This window comes from Pongo abelii, chromosome 12 (assembly GCF_028885655.2).
Source record: "Pongo abelii isolate AG06213 chromosome 12, NHGRI_mPonAbe1-v2.0_pri, whole genome shotgun sequence".
Lineage (NCBI taxonomy): Eukaryota > Metazoa > Chordata > Mammalia > Primates > Hominidae > Pongo > Pongo abelii.
Window position 1 is genome coordinate 66937915 of NC_071997.2, and position 24798 is coordinate 66962712.

A 24798-nucleotide genomic window follows, 5' to 3' on the forward strand; every position below is an offset into this window, starting at 1 on the left:
TTGGCCAGGCGCGGTGGCCCATGCCTATAATCCCAGCACTTTGGGAGGCCGAGGCAGGCGGATCACGAGGTCAAGAAATCGAGACCATCCTGGCCAACACGGTGAAACCCCCTCCCTACTAACAATTCAAAAATTAGCTGGGCGTGGTGGCGCGTGCCTGTAGTCCCAGCTACTCAGGAGGCTGAGGCAGGAGAATCACTTGAACCCAGGAGGTGGAGGTTGCAGTGAGCCTAGATCGCGCCACTGCACTCCAGCCTGGGGACAGAGCGAGACTCCATCTCAAAACAAAACAAAACAAAAATCCATTCCTCTATTGAGACAAAAAAAAAAAAAAAAATCACAAGATTCACGTGAAACGGAAAAGCCTCTGCCTTTCAGAACCTTGGCAAAGTCGAACCCCCTCCCCTTTCTGGTTGGGTTGGGCTGGAGAAGCCAGCCCCTGGCACCTGCGCCGCCCCTACCTTCCCACCCCGCGATGGGGGTAGTTGTGCCTCTGAGCCTGAGCACCTCTTCAGCTGTTTTACTCCCTCCCCTCCCTTGAGTTTCCCATCTCTGCCCCCGCCCAACCCCCCGATTTTTAATCTTGGGGTTTGGAAGGAGGGAGGGGGCAAAAACGGGAGCCAGATGTGTACGAGTCCTCCGCTCCCGCCTCCTCCCTCCTCTCGGGCTTCCTAAAACCCGGAGCCCTAATCAAGGAGGATTCGGAGCCAGACGGTCGCGGCGCAAGCAAACAACTCGGCTCCGCGGCTCCCCCGGGAGTGGAAGCCAGGAGGGAGGGGGAGAGGAAGCGGGGTGTGCTCAGTAGGCGGGACAAAGTTTTTTTTTTTCTTCTCCCTTTTTTTTTCGGTCGCAAGTAGGAAGCTTTTTGCACTCCACCACCTCTGGCCGCTGGGAAGACGTCATCGCTTCCGCCCTACTTCCTCCTCCTGTTGGCGGCGGTGAGAATCCAATATGGAGTAAATCGGTGGAGTCGAGAGATGGGGCTCGGACGGGGCGCCCTGCACCGCCTCCCAGGCGCACCTCCCCCGGCCGCCGACCGCTCCCCGGAACCGTGATTGGCCCGGCCCCCCGGGGGCGACCCCGGACTGAGCCCCCCCACCCGCGGCCGGCGCTCTTCTCCTCGCAGCAGTCCCCGCCGCTCCGAGGCGCGCTTGTTTTTCTCCTGCTCTCCCCCACCGCCGTCCCCTTCCCAAATCTCGCCCCCTCTGCCCGCTCCCGAGCCCCCGGAGCCTCCGCCCGCCTCTCCCCACGGCGCTGCGGCGTTCACTCCCCGCGCAGCCTGCCTTTGCACCCCTTCCCCCAAACCTTACCCCGCGCCCTGCTTCCCCTTCTGCTGCGGCGCCCCCTTCATCTCTAGCCGCCCCCCCTCCCCAAATCAGGCGATCTCCGGAGATGTGAAGAAGGGGGGCGAGCGGACAGGAAGATGAAGGGAGCAAAGCTGCCCGCCGCGGGACAGGCGTCTAGGTGAACAAGAAAATGACCGAAGAAACACACCCGGACGAGTAAGTTTGGTCGTGGGGTGGGACGAGGGTGCCCCGCGGGGGCAGCGTGGGGGCCGGGGCTGAGGATGCGGGCGGGGACGCTTATTGGGTGAACTTGGCGTGGGGTGCAGCGACTCGCTGACCTGTCGGGGTTGGGACGCAAGGCTTCCCTGCTTGTTGAAGTGAGGAGGGGGCAAAAACTGCTGCGGGCTGGCGGGCGCACGCCTAGGGTCGGCGGGCTGGTGGCAGCTCCGGGGGCCAAGGGCGTGCGGGTGACCTCCGGGCGGTCTCCGCTCCCTCTCCGAGGACTTACAGCTCCCCCGCCCCCGAAATCCTCGGCGGCTGGAGCGGAAGACCTGACACCCCCACTCCGACTTCCCGGGGCCGGTGGGTTTTTGCACAGTGACTTTGTGACTCCCGCCGCCCCGCGAGCCCTGCAGTCAGCTCCGGAGCCCACTGGGGCCTAGGCTCCGCCATTTCGTTTTCTTGAATCGCTCTCATTTGCATACCACATTTTCATTCATAAAAAACACGGCGGAGCGAGAGGAGGACGGGCGCGGGCTGCGCGGGGGTCTGGTGCGCCAGGGTCCCCGCGCGGGCCGGCGTGCTGGAGCCGCCCGAGGGGCCCCGCGGCGCGTGAGTGCCTGTGCACGCGCTTGTGGCCGGCACACGAGTCCTGCGGGGTCGGGCTGCTCGGGGCTGACCGAGGCGTGTGCGGCGGGGGCGTGCGGGGCATCGCGCTGGGGGCGCATGTGTGTGTGTATATGTGAGTGTCCTCGCGGGTGCGCGTGCACGGGCTTGTGCCTGGCCCGCGGGCCCAAGGGGAACAATGCTCGGGGCGCTCCGCCGGAGGGATCCTGGGCCGCCCCGCGCGGGACCCGTGACTGTCGCCAGCCCGGGGCGGAGGTGCAGCTGCCTCCTGCCTCGCGGTCCAGGGGTCCAGTTTGGCGTTTCCCCTCCCTGGTCTGAGGCGTTTTCAGTCTAGGGTGCGACGGGGGCGGGGCCGCGGGGCCCGACGCCTCAGGTCTTCTGCCTGGGGTTTGAGCGGTCACCGCGCGGCGGCCGCCGCTGCTGCTCAGTGGCTGTGCCCGCCACCAGCCACTTTTTTTTTTTTTTGTGAATAAGACGCGCTCCTTTATTGTCACATGATATCCCTCCCCTCCTCCCCTGCACATTCATAAATCCGGAGCCTGTATCGGTTCCTTTCATTCAGTGCTGCCATTAGCCAAGGTAGCGGCGCCGCGGGCTTGGGCGCAAAGAGCCGGTTGGCAGCCGCGGGGACGCGCCCTGGAGGGAGGCCCCGCGCGCGTCTTTGCAGGGGAGTGCGGGCTGCGGGAGGCGTGCTCCAGAGGCCCCAGGTCTTTTGCCCCCCGCAGGCATTGAGCCTCAAGAGTACTGGGAGGGGAAGTGACTCAGGGCTGGGCAACTGGGAGGCTTGTCTCTTGCAGCAGGTGACAGTGCTGTGCCCTACTCTAGGAAATCTACTCACTTTATTAAATATACCCCCTTTATCCTTTGGCGTTTGCTGTTGCCAGTCCGGGCTAGAGTGGGGCTGGTGTTTGGGAAAGGGAATTTCAATTTCCTTCCTGTGAGTCCCCAGGGTACTTTGACTGCAGTAACCCCTGATCTTCCAGACAGCCGTCACAGGAGAGGATCCCTGCTGGTGTGCCTGTCGCAGACGTCCCACCGCATCTGCTGGTGTTTCTATTTCAGACGTTTTGCTTTGTCTTCGTATATAGCATCTTAAAATGGTAAAATGAAAAAAAGTTGCGCTTTTAGGGCTGAAATACAGAGAAGGAATATGCTGCTGGGCCTTGCTGCCTTTTGAACGTGGCCAATAAATCAGTATTTTTATGGGCCCTCGATTGTACCTGCACACAGAGTAGTAGTAGCAGTGAGGCTGGTTGCTGTGCTGTGGCCTTGCAGATTCTTGGAAAGGTTTGACCACTCTACCTTGGCTCCACCCCTTGAGAATACAGGCCTGACCTGGCCCTTTTTGTGGCAGCTTGTCCGCCTTGCATCTTTCTCCATCTGCTATCCAAAGCAGAAGGATTTCGAGTGGGATCACCAGCGAGGAAAGAATAGCTCCATTTTAGGCTCTCAGAGCAAGTTCAGCATGAAGCCGCAGCCTCCACTGCTGTCACAAGTCCAGTTGAGAGGATAGATATTTGAGGAGTTCTAGTTTCACTTAGAGACTGAGAAAGCCTTGGCACCTCAGCCACTGAAGAAATGGGTTTATAGGGGTTATTTTTAATGTGATGACCTTGGCACAAAACTTAAAATGCCTGAGAAGAAAGCGACTTCGTGGGCTTTAAACTGCCATGGTAGCCACTGTCCATTATTTTGTTCAACGTACCTGTGTAATGACGCATCTGAAAAATTCCTTTTAAATGTTAGTGACAGTAAGATTTCTCTCTCTGAATTACAGAGCTTGCTGTGATTGCTTTTTTGTTATTTTGTTGTTTGCTGCCACTGTCTTTAAGTCTAGAGCTAAAATTATTGTTTGATTAAGGTAGCCATATTTGCTTAGATTTTTGCTAGATTCCTACTTTGGGTGAATTTGATCTATTTTTTTCTTGTAGTGATTTTATGTTTGAGGTCTCTCAGATACCTTTGGAACCAGGCAGGGGTTGCTACTTAAGAGAACTGGTGGCATCAAACTGGAGACCTAGGAAAGATATATTTGTACTTTAGGTAAAATAGACTTGATAGTCTACATGTAGTAAACGTTTTGTTGAATGGTCCAGATAATATCTGTTTCATTTAGCATCAGAATGCAGTAAATCAGAATCTTGCAAATAGTAAAACTGTGCTTAATTTAAAAAAATAATGTTTTGTTTTCTAATGTTGTTTTCCATGTCAATTTAAAATTCTTCTAATATATGGTAATTCAGGAAAGTTTCTTTGCTCTTGTTGATAATGGTCCCAAAAGATATCTTCCATATAGAAAATACACTGACCATTCTCTCTTTCGTCCCCCCGCCATAGAAATGCATGTTAAAATTTACAATTATACAGACTTTTAAGAATATAATTTAAGAAGTGAAGAGCATCAGCAAACTATTGTAAGTCGTCCTCTGTGCATAGGGTTGGAAAATTTTTTAAAATCCATACCTATTTTGTCACTATCTTTAAAGCATTTGATCATTGAATGGCTTGGAAATTTGCAGACAAGATAAACCTTACTGAACCAAGCTCTAACCCTGGAGACATCGAGCTGCCATTCAGCTTTCTCTTTTGTTCCTTTCATGAACTCTTCTCTGTAACCCACTTCTTGCTGGGAATGGATTTGCAGCTTCCCTTTCAGTCATAGTTTTCCTAACCGTCGAAAGGTTTCCCATTAATAAAACAGGCGTAAGTATTTTTGCTGAACCATTTCAAAGACATTGCAGACATTGGGACTCTTATACCTAAATATTTGAGCTTACTTCTCAGGAGATAAAAATACTGTTCTGTGAAACCACAATACTATTATCACATTTTACAAAATTAATAATTCCCTGATGTCTTTAACACTCTGTCTGAATTGTCTGCAAAAATGTCTTTTATAACTGGTTATTCAGCCAGAGACCAATCGAAGACCCCGAGTTAAATGCATTTGTAACATGTATTTAAGGCTTAAGGCTTAGCCATTTGCTTACTTTATGATCTAAGGCAGTTTGCTTTCGTATGTCATGTCAGTTTTATATGGAGTGGACAAAATGGGAATAGATACTACCTATTTTGTGGAGCTGCTGTGAGAATTAAATGAGATAGCCTATGTAAAGCTTATAGTACAGGACTAGGCATAAAACAGGTGCCCTGTGTGGCTCTTTGCAGGGCACTGAGATAGATTTCTTTCAGGCTCAGCTTCGTTTTCAGATAACCCTGTGAAGAAGGTATTACCCCCATTTAACTGATGAGAAAGCCGATGTCAAGTTAGTTGCCCGAGACAGCAAACATTTTTTTAAAGCACTTTATTCATTTAGTCTTCTTAAAAATCCTGCGAGGTAGATGGTATTATTATCCCTATTAAATGGGAGAAGTGAGGCACAGAGAGGTGAAGTCCTTTCCTCAAGGTCATCCTATGAGTAACTGAAGGAGCTGGGAATTGAGCACTCCAGTAGCCTGGTTCAGGAAGGGCTCTGGGCTCTTAACTAACCACTGCAAACCAGTTGGGGGGTCCAGCCTCAGTCGTTCTGACTCAGAGCTCGGAGCCTTTCTGCCAATCATGCTTGTTTATTATTCTTCTGAACTGGTGACAATCTGTCATTGCCATCATTTTTCTCACTTCACTTATCTTCCCAGAAAATGCTGTGAAGCATGAGGGGCATACTGAATTAAAATGGATTTAAATAAATTTGGGCTTGAGAATTCTGTGATACACCTTAAAGATAATGGGAGTAGTGCAAATTCAGAGTTGGTTATTATTGGAATGTTAGATCTACGTTAACTGAAATAACAGTTGTGGAAATTAAACTGATACAGTGAGTATTGATCCATTTTCTTTGTGTTTGCCTTAAAAAGGCAGGTATGTTTCTACCAGGGGGTATGGTTCTACTGTACATGAGTAGAACCCTTAAATGTTAAAAATATGGAGTTGACTGTGCAGAATTAGAATCTTGATTTATTCCTCAGAAAATCCCCACACTTCCGGAGACCCAGGCCCGGAGGATGGCTTGAGGCCAGGAAAACCAGCCTGGGCAACACAGTGAGACCCTGTCTCTACCAAAAAAATAAAAAATAAAAATTAGCCGGGTGTGGTAGCACACACCTGTAGTCCCAGCTACTCAGGAGGCTGAGGGGAGAGGATGGCTTCAGGCCAGGAGGTCGAGGCTGCAATGAGCTGTGATTGTGCCACTGCACTCTAGCCTGGGCAACAGAGTGACACCATGTCTCAAGAAAAAAAAATCTTAAAAGTAAGAAAAAACAAAAAAAACCTGGAAGGACCTTAAGGAGCTTGTAAGCTAGGACCTGTCATAGTATAAAGTTAAGTGCCTAGTGCAAGGCTGAACAGCTAGTGAGGTGATAGACCTGGAGTGGACTAAGCTCCATCAGCTGGTTGTGGTCTGGGTTTGTTTCCATGGGAATATTAGCAAATGCAACCTCCTTTCTGACTAAAGCTGGCCCCCTCTGCTTTCCTGTCCTTTTAACCAGTACAATATATAAAAAGTGGATCAGTAGCAATACCCAAAACTATTTTGCCTTAGCAATTTGCTTACTCTTGCTTTTATTCTGAAATTCTCTTCTTTCTTCCTTCACTTCTCCAGTAGGTGACATTCTGCTCATGCCCCCAGCCATCTCTGAGCCATTGCATTTGGGTGGTCCTTTTTGACTTTCCCACCATAACCCCCTCCTCCCAGTCAAAATCAAGTCAAAGTCAAAATCCAAGGCAAAATCAATGTCTGTGTGTATTATATTTTTCCCCTACACTATATGGCAATTATTATTTCAAGTTAGGCTTATACCCAGCTAGATTCTGCATCCGAATATGAGCTTTTTGGATTCAAGGTTACTTCTCAAATGCCTAGTTTTCTAGTTGTTGGCCCAACACCATTGGGCACACTGTGGTTGCTTAATGTCTATTGAATAAAATAATGGATTTAATTATTTTAAAGTACTGTTTCATCTCTACTGACTAATGCAGTAATTACAATTGTTGTATTTGGTTAACTTAGGGTATATATATAAGCCTCCTGAGAAACTCAACCATGTTCACATTGAGCCTCTGGTATTTTGTGGAAATTCCATGCAGAACTGTCTGGTGGTAGTGATCTGTCATTTGTAACTCAAAACTGATTTTGATTCCATTCATTGTTGCGAGAACTGACAAGTAAAAAATCTTGACCACAATAAGACAGGGCCTGTTTCTATGCCTCTGCAGGAGAATCTCTGCAGAAATCACAGTATTAACAATTTGCAATAGCTGCAGGGTTCTGTTGGAGTCTTAACACTTGAGGGTGGATACAGCTGTGCCGATGAACTCTAATATTGGCATCATTCCTGTATTGCCAGCTGAACACAAATACAGTCTAACAGCAAAATTTTCAGAAATTGAACAAGTGATAATAGAGGCAGACCAGAAAGTTTTGGTGTATGTGATTATTTGTTTGGGCTTGTTTTTACTAAGGTAAATTAGGCTGAGTTTTTTAAAAAGACCCCGTCATCTCAATAAACTTGATAACTTATTCTTAGAAATATTTAAAAATTACTATTTAAGTCTAGAACATTGATGGTGCTTTTAAGGCATTTTCTAGGGCTTTTAGTGACTTTGAAGTAGAAGAAATATTTTGTATGGATGTTCCAGTGCCCCCGTGGAACAAAATATATTTTTTATATGCTTGCCCTGGATAGACATGAAGGATTGTTACATCTTGACATATGTCCCATGTCATGGAAGGAAAGTTAGGCCAGGATCATGGGAGTTTGCTAAATTAAGTAACAATTGTTTCATAACTACCCATTTCCCTTTCTCAGGTAACGTTTATCAACATTATGTTCACATGTGGCATATTGCACACATATTATCAAATTGTGCTTATGTTCTTCCTGCTACTCTCAAAGGGTAGTTGAATATTTATTTAAAAACAAACTTTCTGTGTTTACTTGCACTTAGAGGGTAAAGGTAAAGAAACAGATTTTGACTTCACCCTTAGCATTTAACATTTGTGATTGAAGAGATTAGAACAAATATTGGGAGCTTCTAAAATGTATGGTTTTGGCTCCTCTGTGTCCTGAAATAATGATTTTTCAGATCTGGTTGTTTTTGTTCTTCGATATATTTCCTGTGGTCCATTTATAAATGCTTAAAACTTAATTATCAGTTAAGTTTTTAATTGACTTTCATTTGTTCATCTGGTAATGACATCTTTGTCTTTCCATTTTCATTATTTATTCCTCTTGTTTCTTTTTCTTATTGCTTTGCTTTGGCTCTGGCCTCCAGTACTGACTTTTCAGATACGCACTGTTTATTTTGTATTTGCATCCATACTAACTGAGAATGCACAGAGAAGCTTGACCCATCTGTCTTTCTAGGTGTGGGAATAGGTTTGTTTTGTTTTGGTTTTGGGTTTTTTTTTTTGAAACAGAGAGTCTTGCTCTGTTGTCCAGGCTGGAGTATTCAAAGTGATCCTTCTGCCTTGGCCTCCTGAGTAGCTGGAATTGTAGGTGTGCGCCACCACACCTGGCTAATTTTTAAATTTTTAGTAGAGGTGAGGTCTTGTTGCATTGCCCAGGATGGCCTTCAGCTCCTAGCCTTAAGCAGTCCTCCTGTCTCAACCTTCCAGAGAGCTGGGATTATAGGCATGAGCCACCTGCACCTGGCATGGGAATAGCTTTATTTTTTATTTTTATTACTTTTTTTTAGAGATGGAATCTTGCTCTGTTGCCCAGGCTGGAGTGCAGGGGTGCAATCATGGCTTACTGGAGCCTTGAACTCCTGGGCTCAAGCAGTGCTCCCATCTCAGCCTCCCAAGTAGCTGGGACCACAGGTGTACACCACCATGCCCTTTGAGAATAATTTATTAACCCTCATACCCATGGCCTGGCAGAACACTGAGCACATAGTAGGCTTTCTGTAAACAGTTATCAATTGGTTGAAGTAAATATTCATTAATTGAAAAAAATAATTGTACCGTGTATAAAAATTTGACAATTTTTCACAATTTAAAGATAATTTAACAATTATCTTTTTTGGATACCTATATCCAAAAAAGACTTTGAGTTGCTTTTTCAAAACTACTAAAGGAGAGGCTGCCATAATGGTAGTGGAAGAATCATGGGCTTTGGATTGAGACCGTACCTCTTCCCCTGCCACTAAGGGACCCTGCTAAGTATCCTAAGCCACCAGCCCTGGGTTAATGTAAATGAGGTTCATTCTGCTGTATACCTAATAGGCTGTTAAAAAGTAGAAATGGACCGGGCATGGTGGTTCATGCCTGTAATTCCATCACTTTGGGAGGCCGAGGTGGGCCGACCACCTGAGGTCGGGAGTTCGAGACCAGCCCAACCAAGATGGAGAAACCCCATCTCTACTAAATATACAAAATTAGCTGGGCATGGTGGCACATGCCTGTAATCCCAGCTACTCGGGAGGCTGGGGCAGGAGAATCGCTTGAACCTGGGAGGCAGAGGGTGTGCCGAGCAGAGATCACACCATTGCACTCCAGCCTGGTCAACAAGAGCGAAACTCCATCTCAAAAAAAAAAAGTATAAATGAGGTAGCCTAGGTAAAACATTTAGCACAGCACCTGAGAAACTGAGATTCAGTGGCATCCATCTACCCCAGGTCTGTCCCCCGTCATGTAATAAGGTGTTCTTTCTTTTCAGAATTTACAAGGCAGAGGAGATCCATGAACTTTACAAGGCAGGAAACGATATTTTCACTTTATACCTTAGAGAGCTGAAATGACTTGCTCAAGGCTCCTCAGGGAGCTTGTGGAAGGATAATTAGGATTTAGAAGTCATGTTCTAAGACTGACTGTTTCTTTTGGCTTTCTAATGGTGTCCTGGTAGTTTTTCTACTGTGATAATCAATAATGCCCAGCTGACCATTGGCCCCTTTACTCAGTAATCCCAGTTGGCTGTGCTTTTTGAGATTCTGAGTTTTATAGCTTGTCTGTTCTCTTAGGGTAAGAGTACCTACCTGTAATAGCATCCTTGGCTCCCCTGCCGTCCCTATGCCATTCCTGATATGTGGTCTAGATACCTTATTACCAACAGCATTCAAATTATCTCTAAAACAAAAGTCAGTAGGCTTGGTGGGGATGGGTGGGACTGACCATCCTCTTAGGAGTCACTTGGCTTATGACATGTTTTGTCTGCTTGAATGCCATGTTTGGCGTTTCATTTTATTTTTCCAGCCAAGGAATAAAGTGGACGATGGAGTGGGTATACAGATGTAGTGCTAGACTAAAGGTTTAATTTATCAACATCCCAGTAATTTTACTCATTTTTATAGATCTTTTAAAGCAGCATAAGTGTCACTATAGTCTTAATATAGTTATTACATTTCTCCCCTTTGCTTAAAGGTTAAGTCAAGTTTGATTTTTTCTTAGGCTCAGACTCGCAAAGCAAATCTGCCTTGCTAGAATGATGTGCCTGGGCTCAACAGCTCACCTCTGGCCTTGAAGGCCTAATAATGATTGCCTTCTCATTGGTCTGTGTGTGAGCACATTTCAGAACAGTACTCTGCTGTTTGTTAAAACAAAAAACAACAACAAAAAACCTTTGAAGACCTTACCGTCCATTCTAAGATGTCTTTTGTACTAAGGAAAATTGGGGATGCTAGATTATAGGTGTTGATTTGGAGTGTGATATACTGTGAATCTGAATAACTTGAATTTGGAATGTACTTAGGCCCCAATTGCAAATTATGTATAAATTATTGTATTGGATAAAATAAATGAGTGGAAGTACAGCCAGAGGAGAGGGAGCCACTAGCCATTGAATGCCTACCACGTGACATTCACTTACTGCAAATATAGAGCACCTAGCCTGCCATACAATACCAGAGCTGTGGCTCAGGAAGTCCCTGCCCTCGGGGCACTTACATTCTAGGATGCTAGACAGTTTCTTCTGCTTTAAGGTGTGAGGACAGCCCTCTTGATGACTGACTAACTGATTACTAACTAGAGTTGTTTTCCTTTTTCTTCCCCTCCCTGCTGGGTTCCTCCTGGAACTGCAGACTAGAAATGTGACGTGTTGGGGTTCTCATATTTGGGGTAGGGGAACTCTTCATGCACAGCATTGAAGGACCTACAGGCCCTTGCTGGAATCTTTGAACAAGCAAGCTTTTCAAGTCGTTTTTAGGTATGAGAGAAAGAATGAGTGAGGGTAAGAGAGAGAGAGTGTGTGTGTGTGTTGTACATACAAGCACGTACACATTCACACATGGATGGAATATGTCCAACCGTCAAGCGTCCACATACCACAGGTGAGGAAAAGATTCTGAGAGGGCACTATCTTGCCTGAGGTCTCACACACACACAGCAGGATTTGTTATTTTTAACCCAGGTCCTTTGACTTCAAATCTTAACATCTGTAGAACAACAATCTGTGTTACAACCTCACAGGGCCTCAGTTTTCTCGTATAAAAAATTGTGTTGTCTGAAAAGCTTGGTTTATATTACTGTTGAGCAAATGAAATTAGAACTCATTTAGAATCCTGTAAACACCTCAGAACTATGCAGTGACATTTCTTCCTTGCATTCCTGTTCAGCTCTATGCAGTAGGGAGCCAGTGCCCATCCAGGTGGCCTTTTCTGTACTGAGATACAAACAGCAACTCTACAAATACTTGTTTTGGAAAGAGTAAGCCAACTTACCCCTGATGGAAAGCTTGTGAGAGCAATATGGCTAACACAGCATGGTGTTCACCTGCATCTGTATTGTATGTAGCCTTGCTGTTTTGTGGGGAGGATCCTGTAGCAGTGCTTCTCAAACCTGAGCTTACATAGGGATTCCCTGGGGAAATCTGGTAAAATGAGGATTCTGATCCTGAGATACTGCATTCTTAACAAACTCCCCAGGAATGATGCCACTGAGGGTTCATGGGCTTATCCATGGCTGTGATGGTTTTATCTTCATTGTCCAGACCCTAATAAAAAGATGACTTCACATCTTTGGCATTTTGAATGTTTGCTGAAGAGGCTCATTTGATAAGAAGGTGGTGCTCATACACTGAGAGGTATCATCAGGTGCCTGTCCTTCCCCATTCTTGGCAGGACTTACAACTTTGAGGTACAGCTTGATTTTAGATGGAAATGTACTAGAAGAATTTTTTCTTTTCTTATGGCTGAAAGAAAGTTCTTGGTGAATGCCAGGAGGCCCATGAGATCCATCACTTAAAAAGAAATGTGATGTCCCAAACTGTATGTGTAATGTCTGACTGTCAGACAAATCAGTCATGTATGCACGGAAAGGCTGCCGCCCTGGGAAGCTTGGGCGCTCAGCCCTAGAAGAAATCACAGGAAGTAATTAAACAGAGAAGGTCAGAGAAAGAGGAAGTGGTTGTGTTGTTTCTGATGCAAAGAGCATTGTTGTTACTGGGAATCAAGATGATGATGTTTAAATCTCTTGGAATGTGACTGCTTGGGGATTTGATTGTATTGTGGTCCTTTTAGTTTATTCTTTTAGACAGCAATGTAGTTAGGAAATGAATTGCTTTTAGGTCTTATCAGGAATCCCCACGTGCCTAAGTAGAAGTCTTAAGCGGGAGTTGCTTGTAGCTTGGCAAATTGCACTTAAATGAAATGAATGTTAAGACTATTAGAGGTTAATTTTAGGTGTCTGGAGTTCTCCCTAATTCTCCTGATTAAACACTTTAACATAATAGTTTCCTTAATTGGAATAATGATGGAATATTAGCATGCATATTAAACCATTTACCCAAATTTGAATAGGGTTAAAATGCAAATTATCCATCACTTGTCAGTGCTTACTCTTTAGAGATAATTCTGGTGAGAAATCGGGAAGAGACTGGAATATGAATTGGAATAGGGCTTTCTACTTGAGGCAGCTTTGCTGGGAAAGACAAGAATAAACTAGAGGACTGAAATAAGTGAGAGGCCCCTTTGTTTTCCCCCAAAAGAGGTACTAAAAATATGAAGGCCTGTGCTGTCAATAACTCCAACACGGAGGTGGGTGCAATGGGAAATCTGAAATAAACTGTAGACCCTCTGGTTGTATCTTCATTAGGTTGTCATATTTTTCCTTTTTTTGTTGTTTTTTGTTTTTTGTTTTTGAGACAGAGTCTTACTCTATTGCCCAGGCTGGAGTGCAGTGGTGCAGTCTTGGCTCACTGCAACTGCCGCCTCCTGGCTTCAAGCCATCCTCCCACCTCTGCCTCCCAAGTAGCTGGGACTACAGGCAAGCGCCACCACGCCCAGCTAATTTTTGTATTTTTAGTAGAGAAGGGGTTTCACCATGTTGTCCAGGCTGGTCTTGAACTCCTGACCTCAAGTGATCTGCCCACCTCAGCCTCCCAAAGTGCTGGGATTACAGGTGTGAGCCACCACGCCTGGCCTGGCTGTCACATTTTTCTTTCAGAAGAAGGTGAATAAAACTTAAGGTCTCTCCCCAGCATTTAGATATGTCATCTGCAAGTGTTGAACTGATGCTACCACCCAGTGGTTCCCAAACAAGTGTCTGGGAAACTATATGCACTCCATGCATTGTTTGTGAACCAAATACGTAATGTCTCCCAAGTATATGTATTGCTGTCTTTCAGTGTATGTAGCTACATTTGTAGAATAATAAAATACAACCTTATTACAATACTACTGAATTCACAGTGGATGTTTGGCATATATTTTTCTTTGCTCACAGTTAATAAACACACACACACACACACACACACACACACACAACTATAATCCCTGTGAAGGGAAGCGCTCCCGGAATTTTTTCCCTTTGAGTCCTTGTGCTTGGGAAGTTGGGAATTATTGTTATGAACTGCATTCTGGATATAAGAATGTAAGTGTGGGCACTCTTTGGGGGTGAGGGATGAATACACAGAAGGTGCCTTGGTACTCTGGAGTGGATTTAGTGGAAGGTCTGAAGGAAAGCAAAGGACATGTTTAGTTGGAGTTGGATGGGGGGAGTTACAAGTGAGTCTAACCTACAGACTAGGTATAAAGTTGGGTCTTCTGATTAAAGGAGGAAGAGTTAGGGGAGTGAATCTTCTGTCTGCCAGCTCTGTCCCGTTTCTACTCTTGGAGTTAGCATTTGTGTGAACACCTTGTCTGTGTGGTGCACAAGTGGAAAAGGGGATACACTCAACACTGAAAGCTCTTGAATGTGGATACTAAGTCTAAAGAAGATAGGTACCTGGTTGCTAAGTGTGGTAAGTTCTGGGATGGGAGTCAGAAAACTTAGGTCTGCCACTGACCTGCTGTGTGGCCTTGAGCAAGATTGTCAGCATCCCCAGACTCAGTTTTCTCATCTCTAAAATAAAGAGATTGAATAATAAAGTAATATTTAAGGACTCTTTTCATTCTGAATATTGCAAGCAGAATTTATATTTTAAAAACACAGACTTTTATTCTTACTTATAAGCATAATAGTCTTGTTTAAAATAAGAAAAAATTGATAAGAAATTAAAGGCCAGGTACGGTGGCTCATACCTGTAATCCCAGCACTTTGGGAGGCCGAGGCGGGCAGATCACTTCAGGTCAGGAGTTTGAGACCAGCCTGGCCAATATGGTGAAATCCCATCTCTACTAAAAATACAAAAACTTAGCTGGGCGTGGTGGTGTGCACCTGTAGTCCCAGCTACTTGGGAGGCTGAGACAATGAGAATCACTTGAACCCAGGAGACGGAGGTTGCAGTGAGCCAAGGTCGTGCCAGTATGCTCCAGCCTGGGAAACAGTGAGACCCTGTCAAAAAAAGAAAAAAGAAAGAAAAAGAAAAGAAAGAAAGAAATATTTATCACTGCACCAGCCAGGGGAGAGTTCACTTCCGACAAGGTGAGTCTTGAGTCTTTGAGGACTCAGAAAAGGATGATGGTAGTATTTAGGGGAGGAGACAGGTCAGCAAGATGGAGAGGAGATATCTCATGTCCAAAGGTTTCTTCCACAGATAGGGACACTCCATGTCTGAGTTTATGCTGGGGGAGCTCAAAGAAAGCCAGTCAAGTCAGCTGAAGCTAAATTTCGGAGGATATTGAGTACCAGCCAGGCTGACAAAGTATGTATTTGGACTTTTGTTCTTTGAGTAGAACAGAGCTGGTTGAGGCTTTGAAACAAAGAGACGAAGAAGTGATATGTTGGTAGAATCAAACAGATTAGTTAGAGAGTGCAGGCTAGGCTGGAGTCAGGGAGACCACTAATAATTCTGTCTGACATCTCACTGGATTTTTCTCTCTGACTTTAGTTAAATGCAGTGAGCTTGGATATAGAAACCTATATTCTGAAGAGATGGTTGTTGGGGAAGATGGTCAAGGGGGCTGTGAAATTCCGAACAAAATTAGCCAACTTATTTTGTAAATCAGACATACAGCCTAGAATTACCCAAGTGAAGTTTTGTTTTTGTTTGGTTTCAGTACTGTTACTTCTCACAGCACTCGTCGGTGAAGTGGTTAATGCTTTGCCCTTTCTCGCTGAAGTAAAATGGTTTCCATCTGACCATAACCTTTTAGAACTAGAGAGGATCTTAGGAAAATACGAGCTCAGCTCCCTGTTTTTTACACATAATTTGCAATCTGGAGAGGCTGAGTGACTAACTCAGCGTCACAAAGCTAGTTAGTTTGGGCTACATCAGTGAGATATCATCTGGTTCCAGGCCTGTTTTGGGTACTGTGTTAAACATTCATGACAACTGCTTTGAGTTATTCAACCATCAGGAGACAGAAGAAAGATGGTGGAAATTAATTGAGATAAAGTTGGCCCAGGTAGATGTTGAACCACCAGCATTGAACAGATGGCTAGCCTTGGTCACACCCTGCATGAGGTGGAGGTAGATGAGCTTCCCAGATGCTGTTCTTGTGTAGCTCTCCTGAACATGGTAGGTAGGGGTCTTAAGCTTTGGTTTCCGCATGTCTGTGTTCCAGGTACAGGAGCACTGGGAGTGGAGGCAGGGAAGGGCCTCCAGCTCACTATCCTGGGAGAGAGAAGGTGGGTCCTTAGATGATCAGTTGAAATACATGTGAAGTTCCAAGGTTTTTGCACCTGGGCACCAGAAAAATGTTCATGAAACATTACCTATGCTTGTTCTTCCTCCCCTGCTCTAGCGCCTTCTGTTCTCCCCATGTGTTTGCTTTTGATGTTAACTGCCAAGGCAGTGTGGTCATAGACAGCAGGAAGTAATATCTGATATGCAGGTCTCCTGGGGTGGGGGGAGGTGGGTGCCAGGATGGCAAGGGTGGCGGTTTTGGCACGTTATTGTGAGAACTCTGTGAACTTAGAAGCCAACAGGTGCTGTTGTAGCAAAGAGAGAGAAGAAGGAGGAGTTGACCGTCTGGTCATACATATAACCAGCATTTTTTATGGTAGTTTTTTACTCTTCAGTTTTTCTAAGGCCACTGCACCATAGGTTAACTCCGAATAAAGTGGGGCTCGTCCTCTGTACTGAATCACACAGCTAGTAAGTATCATGGCCAAGGGCATCTACAAACCTAGGCTTGAGACAGAATGAAAATAGTCCCCAAACCAAGACACAGTATCCGGAGAGCCCAAGGTCCCACAGACGCCTAGGAGGTTCCACCCAGCTTTGCCATGGTAAGGCTTGATCCATTTCCCAATCCTACTTTGAAACTAGATTTTACCGTCAGGACTCCCGTTGGGATAACAAGATTCATACTGCTTGTGTAGGACAGGAAACTTGTTTGTTTGTTTTTTTTTTTTTGAGATGGAGTCTCCCTTTGTCGCCCAGGCTGGAGTGCGGTGGTGCGATCTCAGCTCACTGCAAGCTCTGCCTCCCAGGTTCACCCCATTCTCCTGCCTCAGCCTCCCGAGTTGCTGGGACTACAGGCGCCCACCGCTACGCCCGGCTAATTTTTTGTATTTTTCAGTAGAGACGTGGTGTCACTGTGTTAGCCAGGATAGTCTCAATTGCCTGACCTCGTGATCCGCCCGCCTCAGCCTCCCAGAGTGCTGGCATTACAGGCGTGAGCCACCGCACCCGGCCGGAAACTTGTATTTTTTTAAAAATTTCCTTCTCTTGGGCTTCCAGCGACCCCCTCCCCTCTGTTTTTCTTGTTAATCCCCATCAGCTGGGCATTCTTCTTAGCATAAAGGATCCCTTGTGAGGCTAAACAGTGAGGGTAGTTTGGTTGTAATGGCTTACCTGTAAACCCACTCTTCCACACTGTCTTGTTCAGTATGGAGCAGTACAACAGTGACCTGGAGAACTAGATGTGTGTGGTTCATTTCCCATCCCGTCCCTGGGCAGTGTGTTGGTTGGCATTCAGCCTGAAATAGACAACCCCCCCAGCTGTCTTAACAAGGACAATTTAGCAACAAAACCAGAGGCCCCAAGGAAGAGCATATCTGAGGTTGCTTGGGGATGTCACCAAGCAGAAACAACACTCTTCATCTCTCCCATCTTAACCTTTCTCATCCGTAGACCAACTGAATCTGAATGTCACCCCCATCCTCCCATCCTCCCGAGTTGGTATTTTAAAAATCCAAGAGATTCTAACATGCTTTAGCTAATCGGGATTTAGAAGGGGCAACACCCAAATCAAACCTAGAAGGTTGCAACCAACCTAGGCAGTATTGACCAGGGAGCATTTAGTCTTTTTAAAGATCCTCCTCTCTCTCTTCTGCCCATTAATTCATTCCGATTAATTTGTCATACTGGGTGGTATTTAAAAGGTGACACACATTCATATTAGTGAGCTGAGGAGAGGAATGTTGCTCCTTTTCTTTCGCCCTTTGTTCTTTCTCATTTCAAATTAGATGACCGATAACCTCTCAGGGAGGCATATACCAAATGGATATTACAAGTGAAGCGAATTGCAAGAGCCAATAAAAAATAAATTCTAATTGTTGATCCAAAGAGTCTCTTTGAATAAAAAAAATAAAAAAATAAAAATAAATCACCTCCAGCGGTCCAAAATTATAACTGGTTTTTATTTTTATTTTTAAAGGTTTGGCTGAAATTTTAGAAGGTCTATTAATGTTTTCAGAAATTTTCCTTGGTGATGTAACACAGATGTCTTTAGGATATGAATTTAGCAATTTTAATGGTTAAAGCAGTAAATATAGAGGTGTTTTATGATGTTGCCCCTTTTTGGTGAAGTGGGGGCCAGTTACTTTACAGGGAACAGGAATAATTCCTTGTATTTGAATTTTTTTTTTTTTTAACAAAACTGTTAACATAGGATTGGTATTTGCTTGAATTTAAAGGAAAGCAGAGCTATAAAATCATATGCTTTTACCTAGAAATGAAAATACATTGACTTAAAACAGATGTCTCTAACAAAGACTGATGCCAGGTTTTAAGATTGTATCTTGTCACCCACAAGTGTGGCACTGCGTGCAAATGTGGGGAAAGCCCAAAAGTTGTTTGATGTCTTAGGAGAAAATGTGAAGGGCATACATAAAAATGAGACAGAGTCTTACACAACAGCGTGAATGTACTTAATGCCACTGAATTGTATAAAAATGGTTAAAGTGGTAAGTTTTATGTTATGTATATTTTAGTGTGATTAAAACATTTTGTTTAGGCTAGTTGTGATGGCTCATGCCTGTAATCCCAACAGTTGGGGAAGCTAAGACAGGAGAACAGGAATTCAAGACCAGCCTGGGCAACATAGCAAGATTCTGTGTCTACCAAAACAAAAAAATTTTTTTAAATAGGATGGAGTCAACTAATGACTCAGAGAAACACTTCCCTCCTGAAAAATGGAATCCTGGACACAACTATCTGGCTCATACTCCCCAGAGGCTGACTCTCCTATTTACATCCTTATTTATAGATTTCTAGCTCCCAATCAATTCCTGCCTAGTCACTTCTGCAACTCTGTTCTCCCTGTCCCGCCCCAAAAGCTCCCTTCACAGAAATTTAAAGATCAACTTTGAGATTACTCCAGTAATGGCCAAAGTCTTGCATCTCCTTAAGGTTCCTGCAGTTCACCAAGCATATACATTATTTTCTATAGTACTAATGCATCTTGACAAGGGGTTGGAACCTCTGAGAACGCTGTAGAAGTCTGAATGACCTGGCAGTAGAGCAAACAGCAGAGCTGGGTCTTAGTTGTGGAGGGGGGCGGTGGGGATGATGGCCCCTTCCCAGACATTCAGGGGACCAAGGTTGAAGAAAGACTCCTCCATGACAACTGATAGGCCCTTGGGCAAGCACTTCACATCCACAGCCTCCGTGTTCTCAAAGGCAGCAGGAATATTAGCTTCAGAGGTTATACTGATCATAGGCGATGATAATGTGAAAAATGTAGTACTCAAACACGTGTAAAAACCAAGCAAGGCAGCCCTTGCTTGGAGAAGGGACAATTTCCCCTATTTGGAGAAGGGACAATTCAGCATTTAGCAGATGAAATTAAGAATCACTTAATTTAAATAAACATGTTTGAGAATGAGTATGTGCTGTCACACATGCCTGTGAAAAAACAAATTGTTCTTTGAAAATGCTCAGCCCCCCACCTTTTTTATTTTTTTAAAACAATGTTTCTCTCTTTAAGTAGTTTTACTAGTAGCATGTTGGTGTAAATTGGATTGTTAGCATTTTCTGGGACGGTGTATCCCTAGAGTGGGAATGTTAACAACTTAGAGTTTTTTGTGACTTTTTCAATAAAACTACACACACTAACTCTTACCAACAACTACTCATTCTTGACTGTTGAAAATTTATACTCATTCATAAACTGTTTATAGATTTGACGCTTTCTGGCCTTGGGAATACTTAAGTCACCAAATTTGGCAGTCTGTATGTTCAGTAGAAAAAACAAATGTCGTGATGAACCACTCTAATAAGCTTTGGAGTTAGGGCTATTTGTGATGGAAGCACTCAGACCCCCCAGGGACTGAAACATGGGATCAGAAAATATGCAAATCAAGGGAGCTGAGAAGGATGCCCTGTCCTACCACACTGGCTGGCCCTGCAGCTTATGCTTAGATGTGTGCTTGATGTGGGATGCCTGGGTCCCACTTGCATGGTGACTTGGGTATGCAGCTCTAATCGTCAGCGAGTTCTTCTGTGGAACCAGTGCCCTCTGCAGCAGCGATAACCAATTCTCTGTTGTTTTGACCGCCCCGCAGACAACACAACACAGAGGGTTTCCTCTCTTCTCTTCTGTTGGCCAAACATTATCCTGGTCTCCTGATCAGTGGACAGATACAACCACATCTCTTCATAACATGGGAACCCAGAAATGAGATGCTTTTCCAGAGGCCTCAGCCTCTTACACACTGTGGGTATTGGCCTCCCTGTGCAGTCTAGGGTGGCTTTGAGGCCACTGTCAAGGTAAAGGCTCCAGGCTGCTGGCATGGAAAATGCATGCTGTCCTTATGGAGCCTGCACCACTGGTTTTCTCTTGAAAGTATGTTGGTCACCATCAGCACCTGTCCTTATGGAGCCTGCACCACTGGTTTTCTCTTGAAAGTATGTTGGTCACCATCAGCACCTGGGCCTTAGAGGAAAAACATCTCTCCCCTTGAGAGGGGTAGGCAAAAAAGGTCCTCTTGGTGTCAGTATGGTCACTTGCTGGACAATTTATTGGTTCCGAGGCAAGGATGGGGAAAGGAGTTCCCTCCTGTTCCAAGGATCAGCCCACTTCTAGGTGAAGGACTGTGGTCTTTGAATTCCTGGGTGGTATTCTTTGGTAGGGAAGAAGGTGAATGATCTGCTTATAGTGCCAAAATTGTAACCATAATAGGTCAGTTGCTGATGTGCACGCAAGTCAATGCAACGAGACACAGGGTTGCAGCAGAGAAAAGTTTAACTGTAGGACTGCCAAATGAGGACATGGGGGGAAACTTCAAATCCATCTTCCTGTGGAGTGTGAGGCTAGGATTTTTAAGGGTTTTGGAGTGGGCCAAAATGTGAAGATCATTGATTGATTAAAGAGTGCAGCATAAAGTCTCAGGGCAAGGAGATGAAGAAGCTGTATTCTCATACTGATCTCATTTCTCTTGGGGAGGGGGGTCTTCAAACTGGTTGCTGAAAAACAAAGGATCATTAAACAAAAGCCTCTGACTAATGTCAGAGATCCAGTCTATAGGAACAACAGGGATGCAGATCCACTCTTAAACAGTCATATGACCCTGTTACCAGAAATCTACCTCTAGGAACAATGGGATTGCAAATAGTCAGTATCTAGTGCTAGGTGACTTCTAGCAACAAGGAAATGGGCTAGAGTGCAGCCCGATTAGTGCTTAATTACAACTGTATTTCTATCCAGAATCTGGCATGCAATTCTTGTCAGCCCTGTAGGGATGGTTTCAAAATCATTTTTCTTGAAGCTGGTCCTAGGCCACCTACTCAGAGTCAGTACTCCAGAGGGCTTGTTAAAATACAGGAGGCCTGCTGCCCACCCAGGCCTCCTGAATCTGCCTCAATGGGTATGGGGTCTAGGGAATCTGCGTTTTTGAAATTATCTCCAGGTGATTCCTCTGCCTACATCCACAGTTTGAGACTCACCTCCTAAATTGTCATTACATCCTTGCTGTTCATTTTCTATTTTTTTTTTCTTTTTTGAGACAGTCTCACTGTGTCGCCCAGGCTGGAGTGCAGTGGCGCATGTCGGCTCACTGCAAGCTCTGCCTCCTAGGTTCATGCCATTCTCCTGCCTCAGCCTCCCAAGTAGCTGGGACTACAGGCACCCACCACCACGCCCGGCTAATTTTTTTGTATTTTTAGTAGAGATGAAGTTTCACTGTGTTGGCCAGTATGGTCTCCATCTCTTGACCTTGTGATCCGCCCACCTCGGCCTCCCAGAGTGCTGGGATTACAGGCGTGAGCCACCGCGCCTGGTCTTGCTGTTCATTTTCTTAAATGTTGAACTACGGAGTACTCAATCCTAAAGGCCACCTCTGTGCCTTACTCCAGCCACCCAGTGCTTTTTAATAGTTCCTGAGTATGTGTTTACACAATCTGAATTTTATGAAGTCCATAAAGACATATTTACCCAACAAGTCACCAGCGTTCCAAAGGTCAGCTTTCCTTGATTTGTATGAAAGCCACTTAACTCAAAGTCAATTAACACTAAGATAGAAGCCAATTAAAGCAAGGAAGTGAGCTGTTCAGGCCAACATTCCATCCCTCACTTTTGTCCCCTGTTGTAGCTTAATTTCACAAGTCCCTTCAAGCCATTTACTTCACACAACCTATGCATGTGTGGCCCGTTTCAGCATATAGGAATAAGTACCATTTGTCATGTCATCATGTGGGGGTGCTGTTTAAAAGCATGTAATTTAAGTAACTATTAAACGATGCCATATTAGCACTTTTGCAACCAATTCAATCGCCCTCCCACAGCAAGCAGCAGGGATATCACAGCAATGTTAGGAAAGAAGGAAAGAGAGGCTTGGTGTCCGTCAATGTTGCTATCAGAGCCTGCTGTTGAATCTGAGTCTTGCCTGGGTCCAGAAAGTACAGAAAGTAATTCCTCAAAAGATTGCTGGAGGATTAAATGAGATAATGTGGGTCAAGTGCTCAGCACAGCACCTGGTACGTGGAAAGCAAACTTTTTTTCTTTTAAAGGTAGCTGCGGCAGCAGATGATGATTATAATATAAAAATGGAAAACCCTGAAAGAGAACTAAACATTAGAGTTAGCAATTGCAGTAGGTCAAGTGCATCCTCTGATAGGTTTTCCACAGTGAAGGCACCTCAAGCAAACAGTCTGAGGTCCTTCTGTGCAGACCGTGACCCCTGTCCCGATGGCAGTTGGTTGCCCTGCACTGAGAACCACTCTCCAAAGGAAGAGTCTGGAAGTACAATAGGCTCCTTCCTGTCTCACGACAGACCCTCTGCATTACATCTTTCAAGCTAACTGATTATCTATAAAAGCCTCATCCTTTAGGTTCTTTTTTGATTGGGAACCAAGGTTTTTTTTTTTTTTTTTTTGAGACGGTGTCTCGCTCTGTTACCCAGGCTGGAGGGCAGTGGCGCCATCTCGGCTCACCGCAAGCTCCGCCTCCCGGGTTCACACCATTCTCCTGCCTCAGCCTCCTGAGTAGCTGGGACTACAGGCGCCCGCCACCACGCCCGGCTAATTTTTTGTATTTTTAGTAGAGACACGATCTCACCGTGTTAGCCAGGATGGTCTCGATCTCCTGACCTCGTGATCCGCCTGCCTCGGCCTCCCAGAGTGCTGGGATTACAGGCCTGAGCCACTGTGCCGGGCCAGTTGGGAACCATTTTTACCTAGTGAGTTTAAGAACTGGGATGATGAGTATAAATAGTGATTTTAAAAGGAGATTCGCCTGAGAGGTATAATCAGATGCCATGAACGATGCTAAAGAACCCAGCGTGGGCAGGAGAGAGACAGAGAGAGCGAGAGAGACACCCCTGTGTAGGCTGCTTGCAGATCATTTGACACCTGCACATGAAGGATTTTTGTTTGTTTGTTTTCTTCTCAATTAAGAGACAAGGTCTCACTGCATCACCCAGGCTGCAGTGCAGTGGCATGATCAAAGCTCACTGCAGCCTGGAACTCCTGGGCTTAAGTGATCCTCCTGCCTCAGCCTCCCAAAGCATAGGTATTACAGGCGTGAGCCATTACGCCTGGCCTTGCACAAGGTTATACTTTTTTTTTTTTTGCATTTAAAATTCTTTTTTTTTTTTTTTTTCCCCTGAGGCAGAGTCTCACTCTGTCACCAAGCTGGAGAGCAGTGGTGCAATCTTGGCTCACTGCAGCATCCGCCTCCCTGGTTCAAGCGATTCTCCTGCCTCAGCCTCCCGAGTAGTTGGGACTACAGGCACACGCCACCACACCTGGCTAATTTTTGTATTTTTAGTAGAGACAGGGTTTCACCATATTGGCCAGGATGGTCTTGATCTCCTGACCTCGTGATCCGCCCGCCTCAGCCTCCCAAAGTGCTAGGATTACAGGCGTGAGCCACCACACCCAGCCTAAAATTTCTCTTGAAAGTCTTCATCAGAAAACAAAATCCTTTTTTTTTTTTGCAGGAGACTGGAGTCTTATTATCACTCAAATCAGTCTCACCAGGAAACAAAATTCTTGTTACTAGAAGTGAGGATGTCAAGGTGGCTTTATTCATTTTTAAATAGTGTATGAGATGTAAATTGCTAAAAGCTGTGTTATTATAGGGAAGCAGTAGAACTTCTTGGTAAAATCATAGGATTTACACTAGTGCTGTCCAATAGAAATACAACATAGGCCACATATGTAATTTCAAATGTTCTGATAGGGGTGTTAAAAAAGTAAATAGAAACAGGCGAAATTAATTTTAGTCTATTATTTAGTGTATCTAAAAATTATCATTTCAACAGTTAATGTTTTAAATTGCTAATGAAGTATTTCACATTCTTTTTTTGTACTACACCTGCAAAATGCCGCTTGTATGTTATACTTGGAGCACATCTCCATTTTCATGTGCTCAGTGCCACTTGTGGATGCTGGCTGCTACTGTGTTAGACAGTACCTCTAGACTAGGACAGACCTGGGTGTGAATTTCCCTTTGCAGCTTATTAGCTGTGTGCCCAGTGTTAAATTACCTGAACCTTTCAAAAACCTCAGTGTCCTTCAATATAGAAAAAGGGCTCATAATACTTCCTTTTCTGGGCTGTTGTATTAAGTCAGTTGATTTATGTGCATAAAGGTCTGGGGTCGATGAAGAGGTGATGTGTAAATGACATCTGTGACTTTTGAGATATCTACAGGTAATTGTGGTCTCACACAGGCTAAGGACTATAGG

General features: G+C 45.0%; 1 protein-coding gene across 6 annotated transcripts in view; it reads left to right on the plus strand.

The window, feature by feature from the left end:
- Nucleotides 1-624: 624 nt before the first annotated feature.
- SPRED2 (sprouty related EVH1 domain containing 2) overlaps nucleotides 625-24798 on the plus strand; it is a 120513-nt gene continuing 96339 nt past the window's right edge. For 4 of the 6 annotated variants that reach the window (XM_054546649.2, XM_063713285.1, XM_063713287.1 and 1 more), the window contains exon 1: nucleotides 734-1502. Coding sequence is in view for 2 of the 6 variants with exons in the window: in XM_054546648.2 (XP_054402623.1) it covers nucleotides 1477-1502 (26 nt within the window). In the remaining 4 variants the exon portion in view is untranslated. 6 annotated transcript variants of the gene reach the window in all.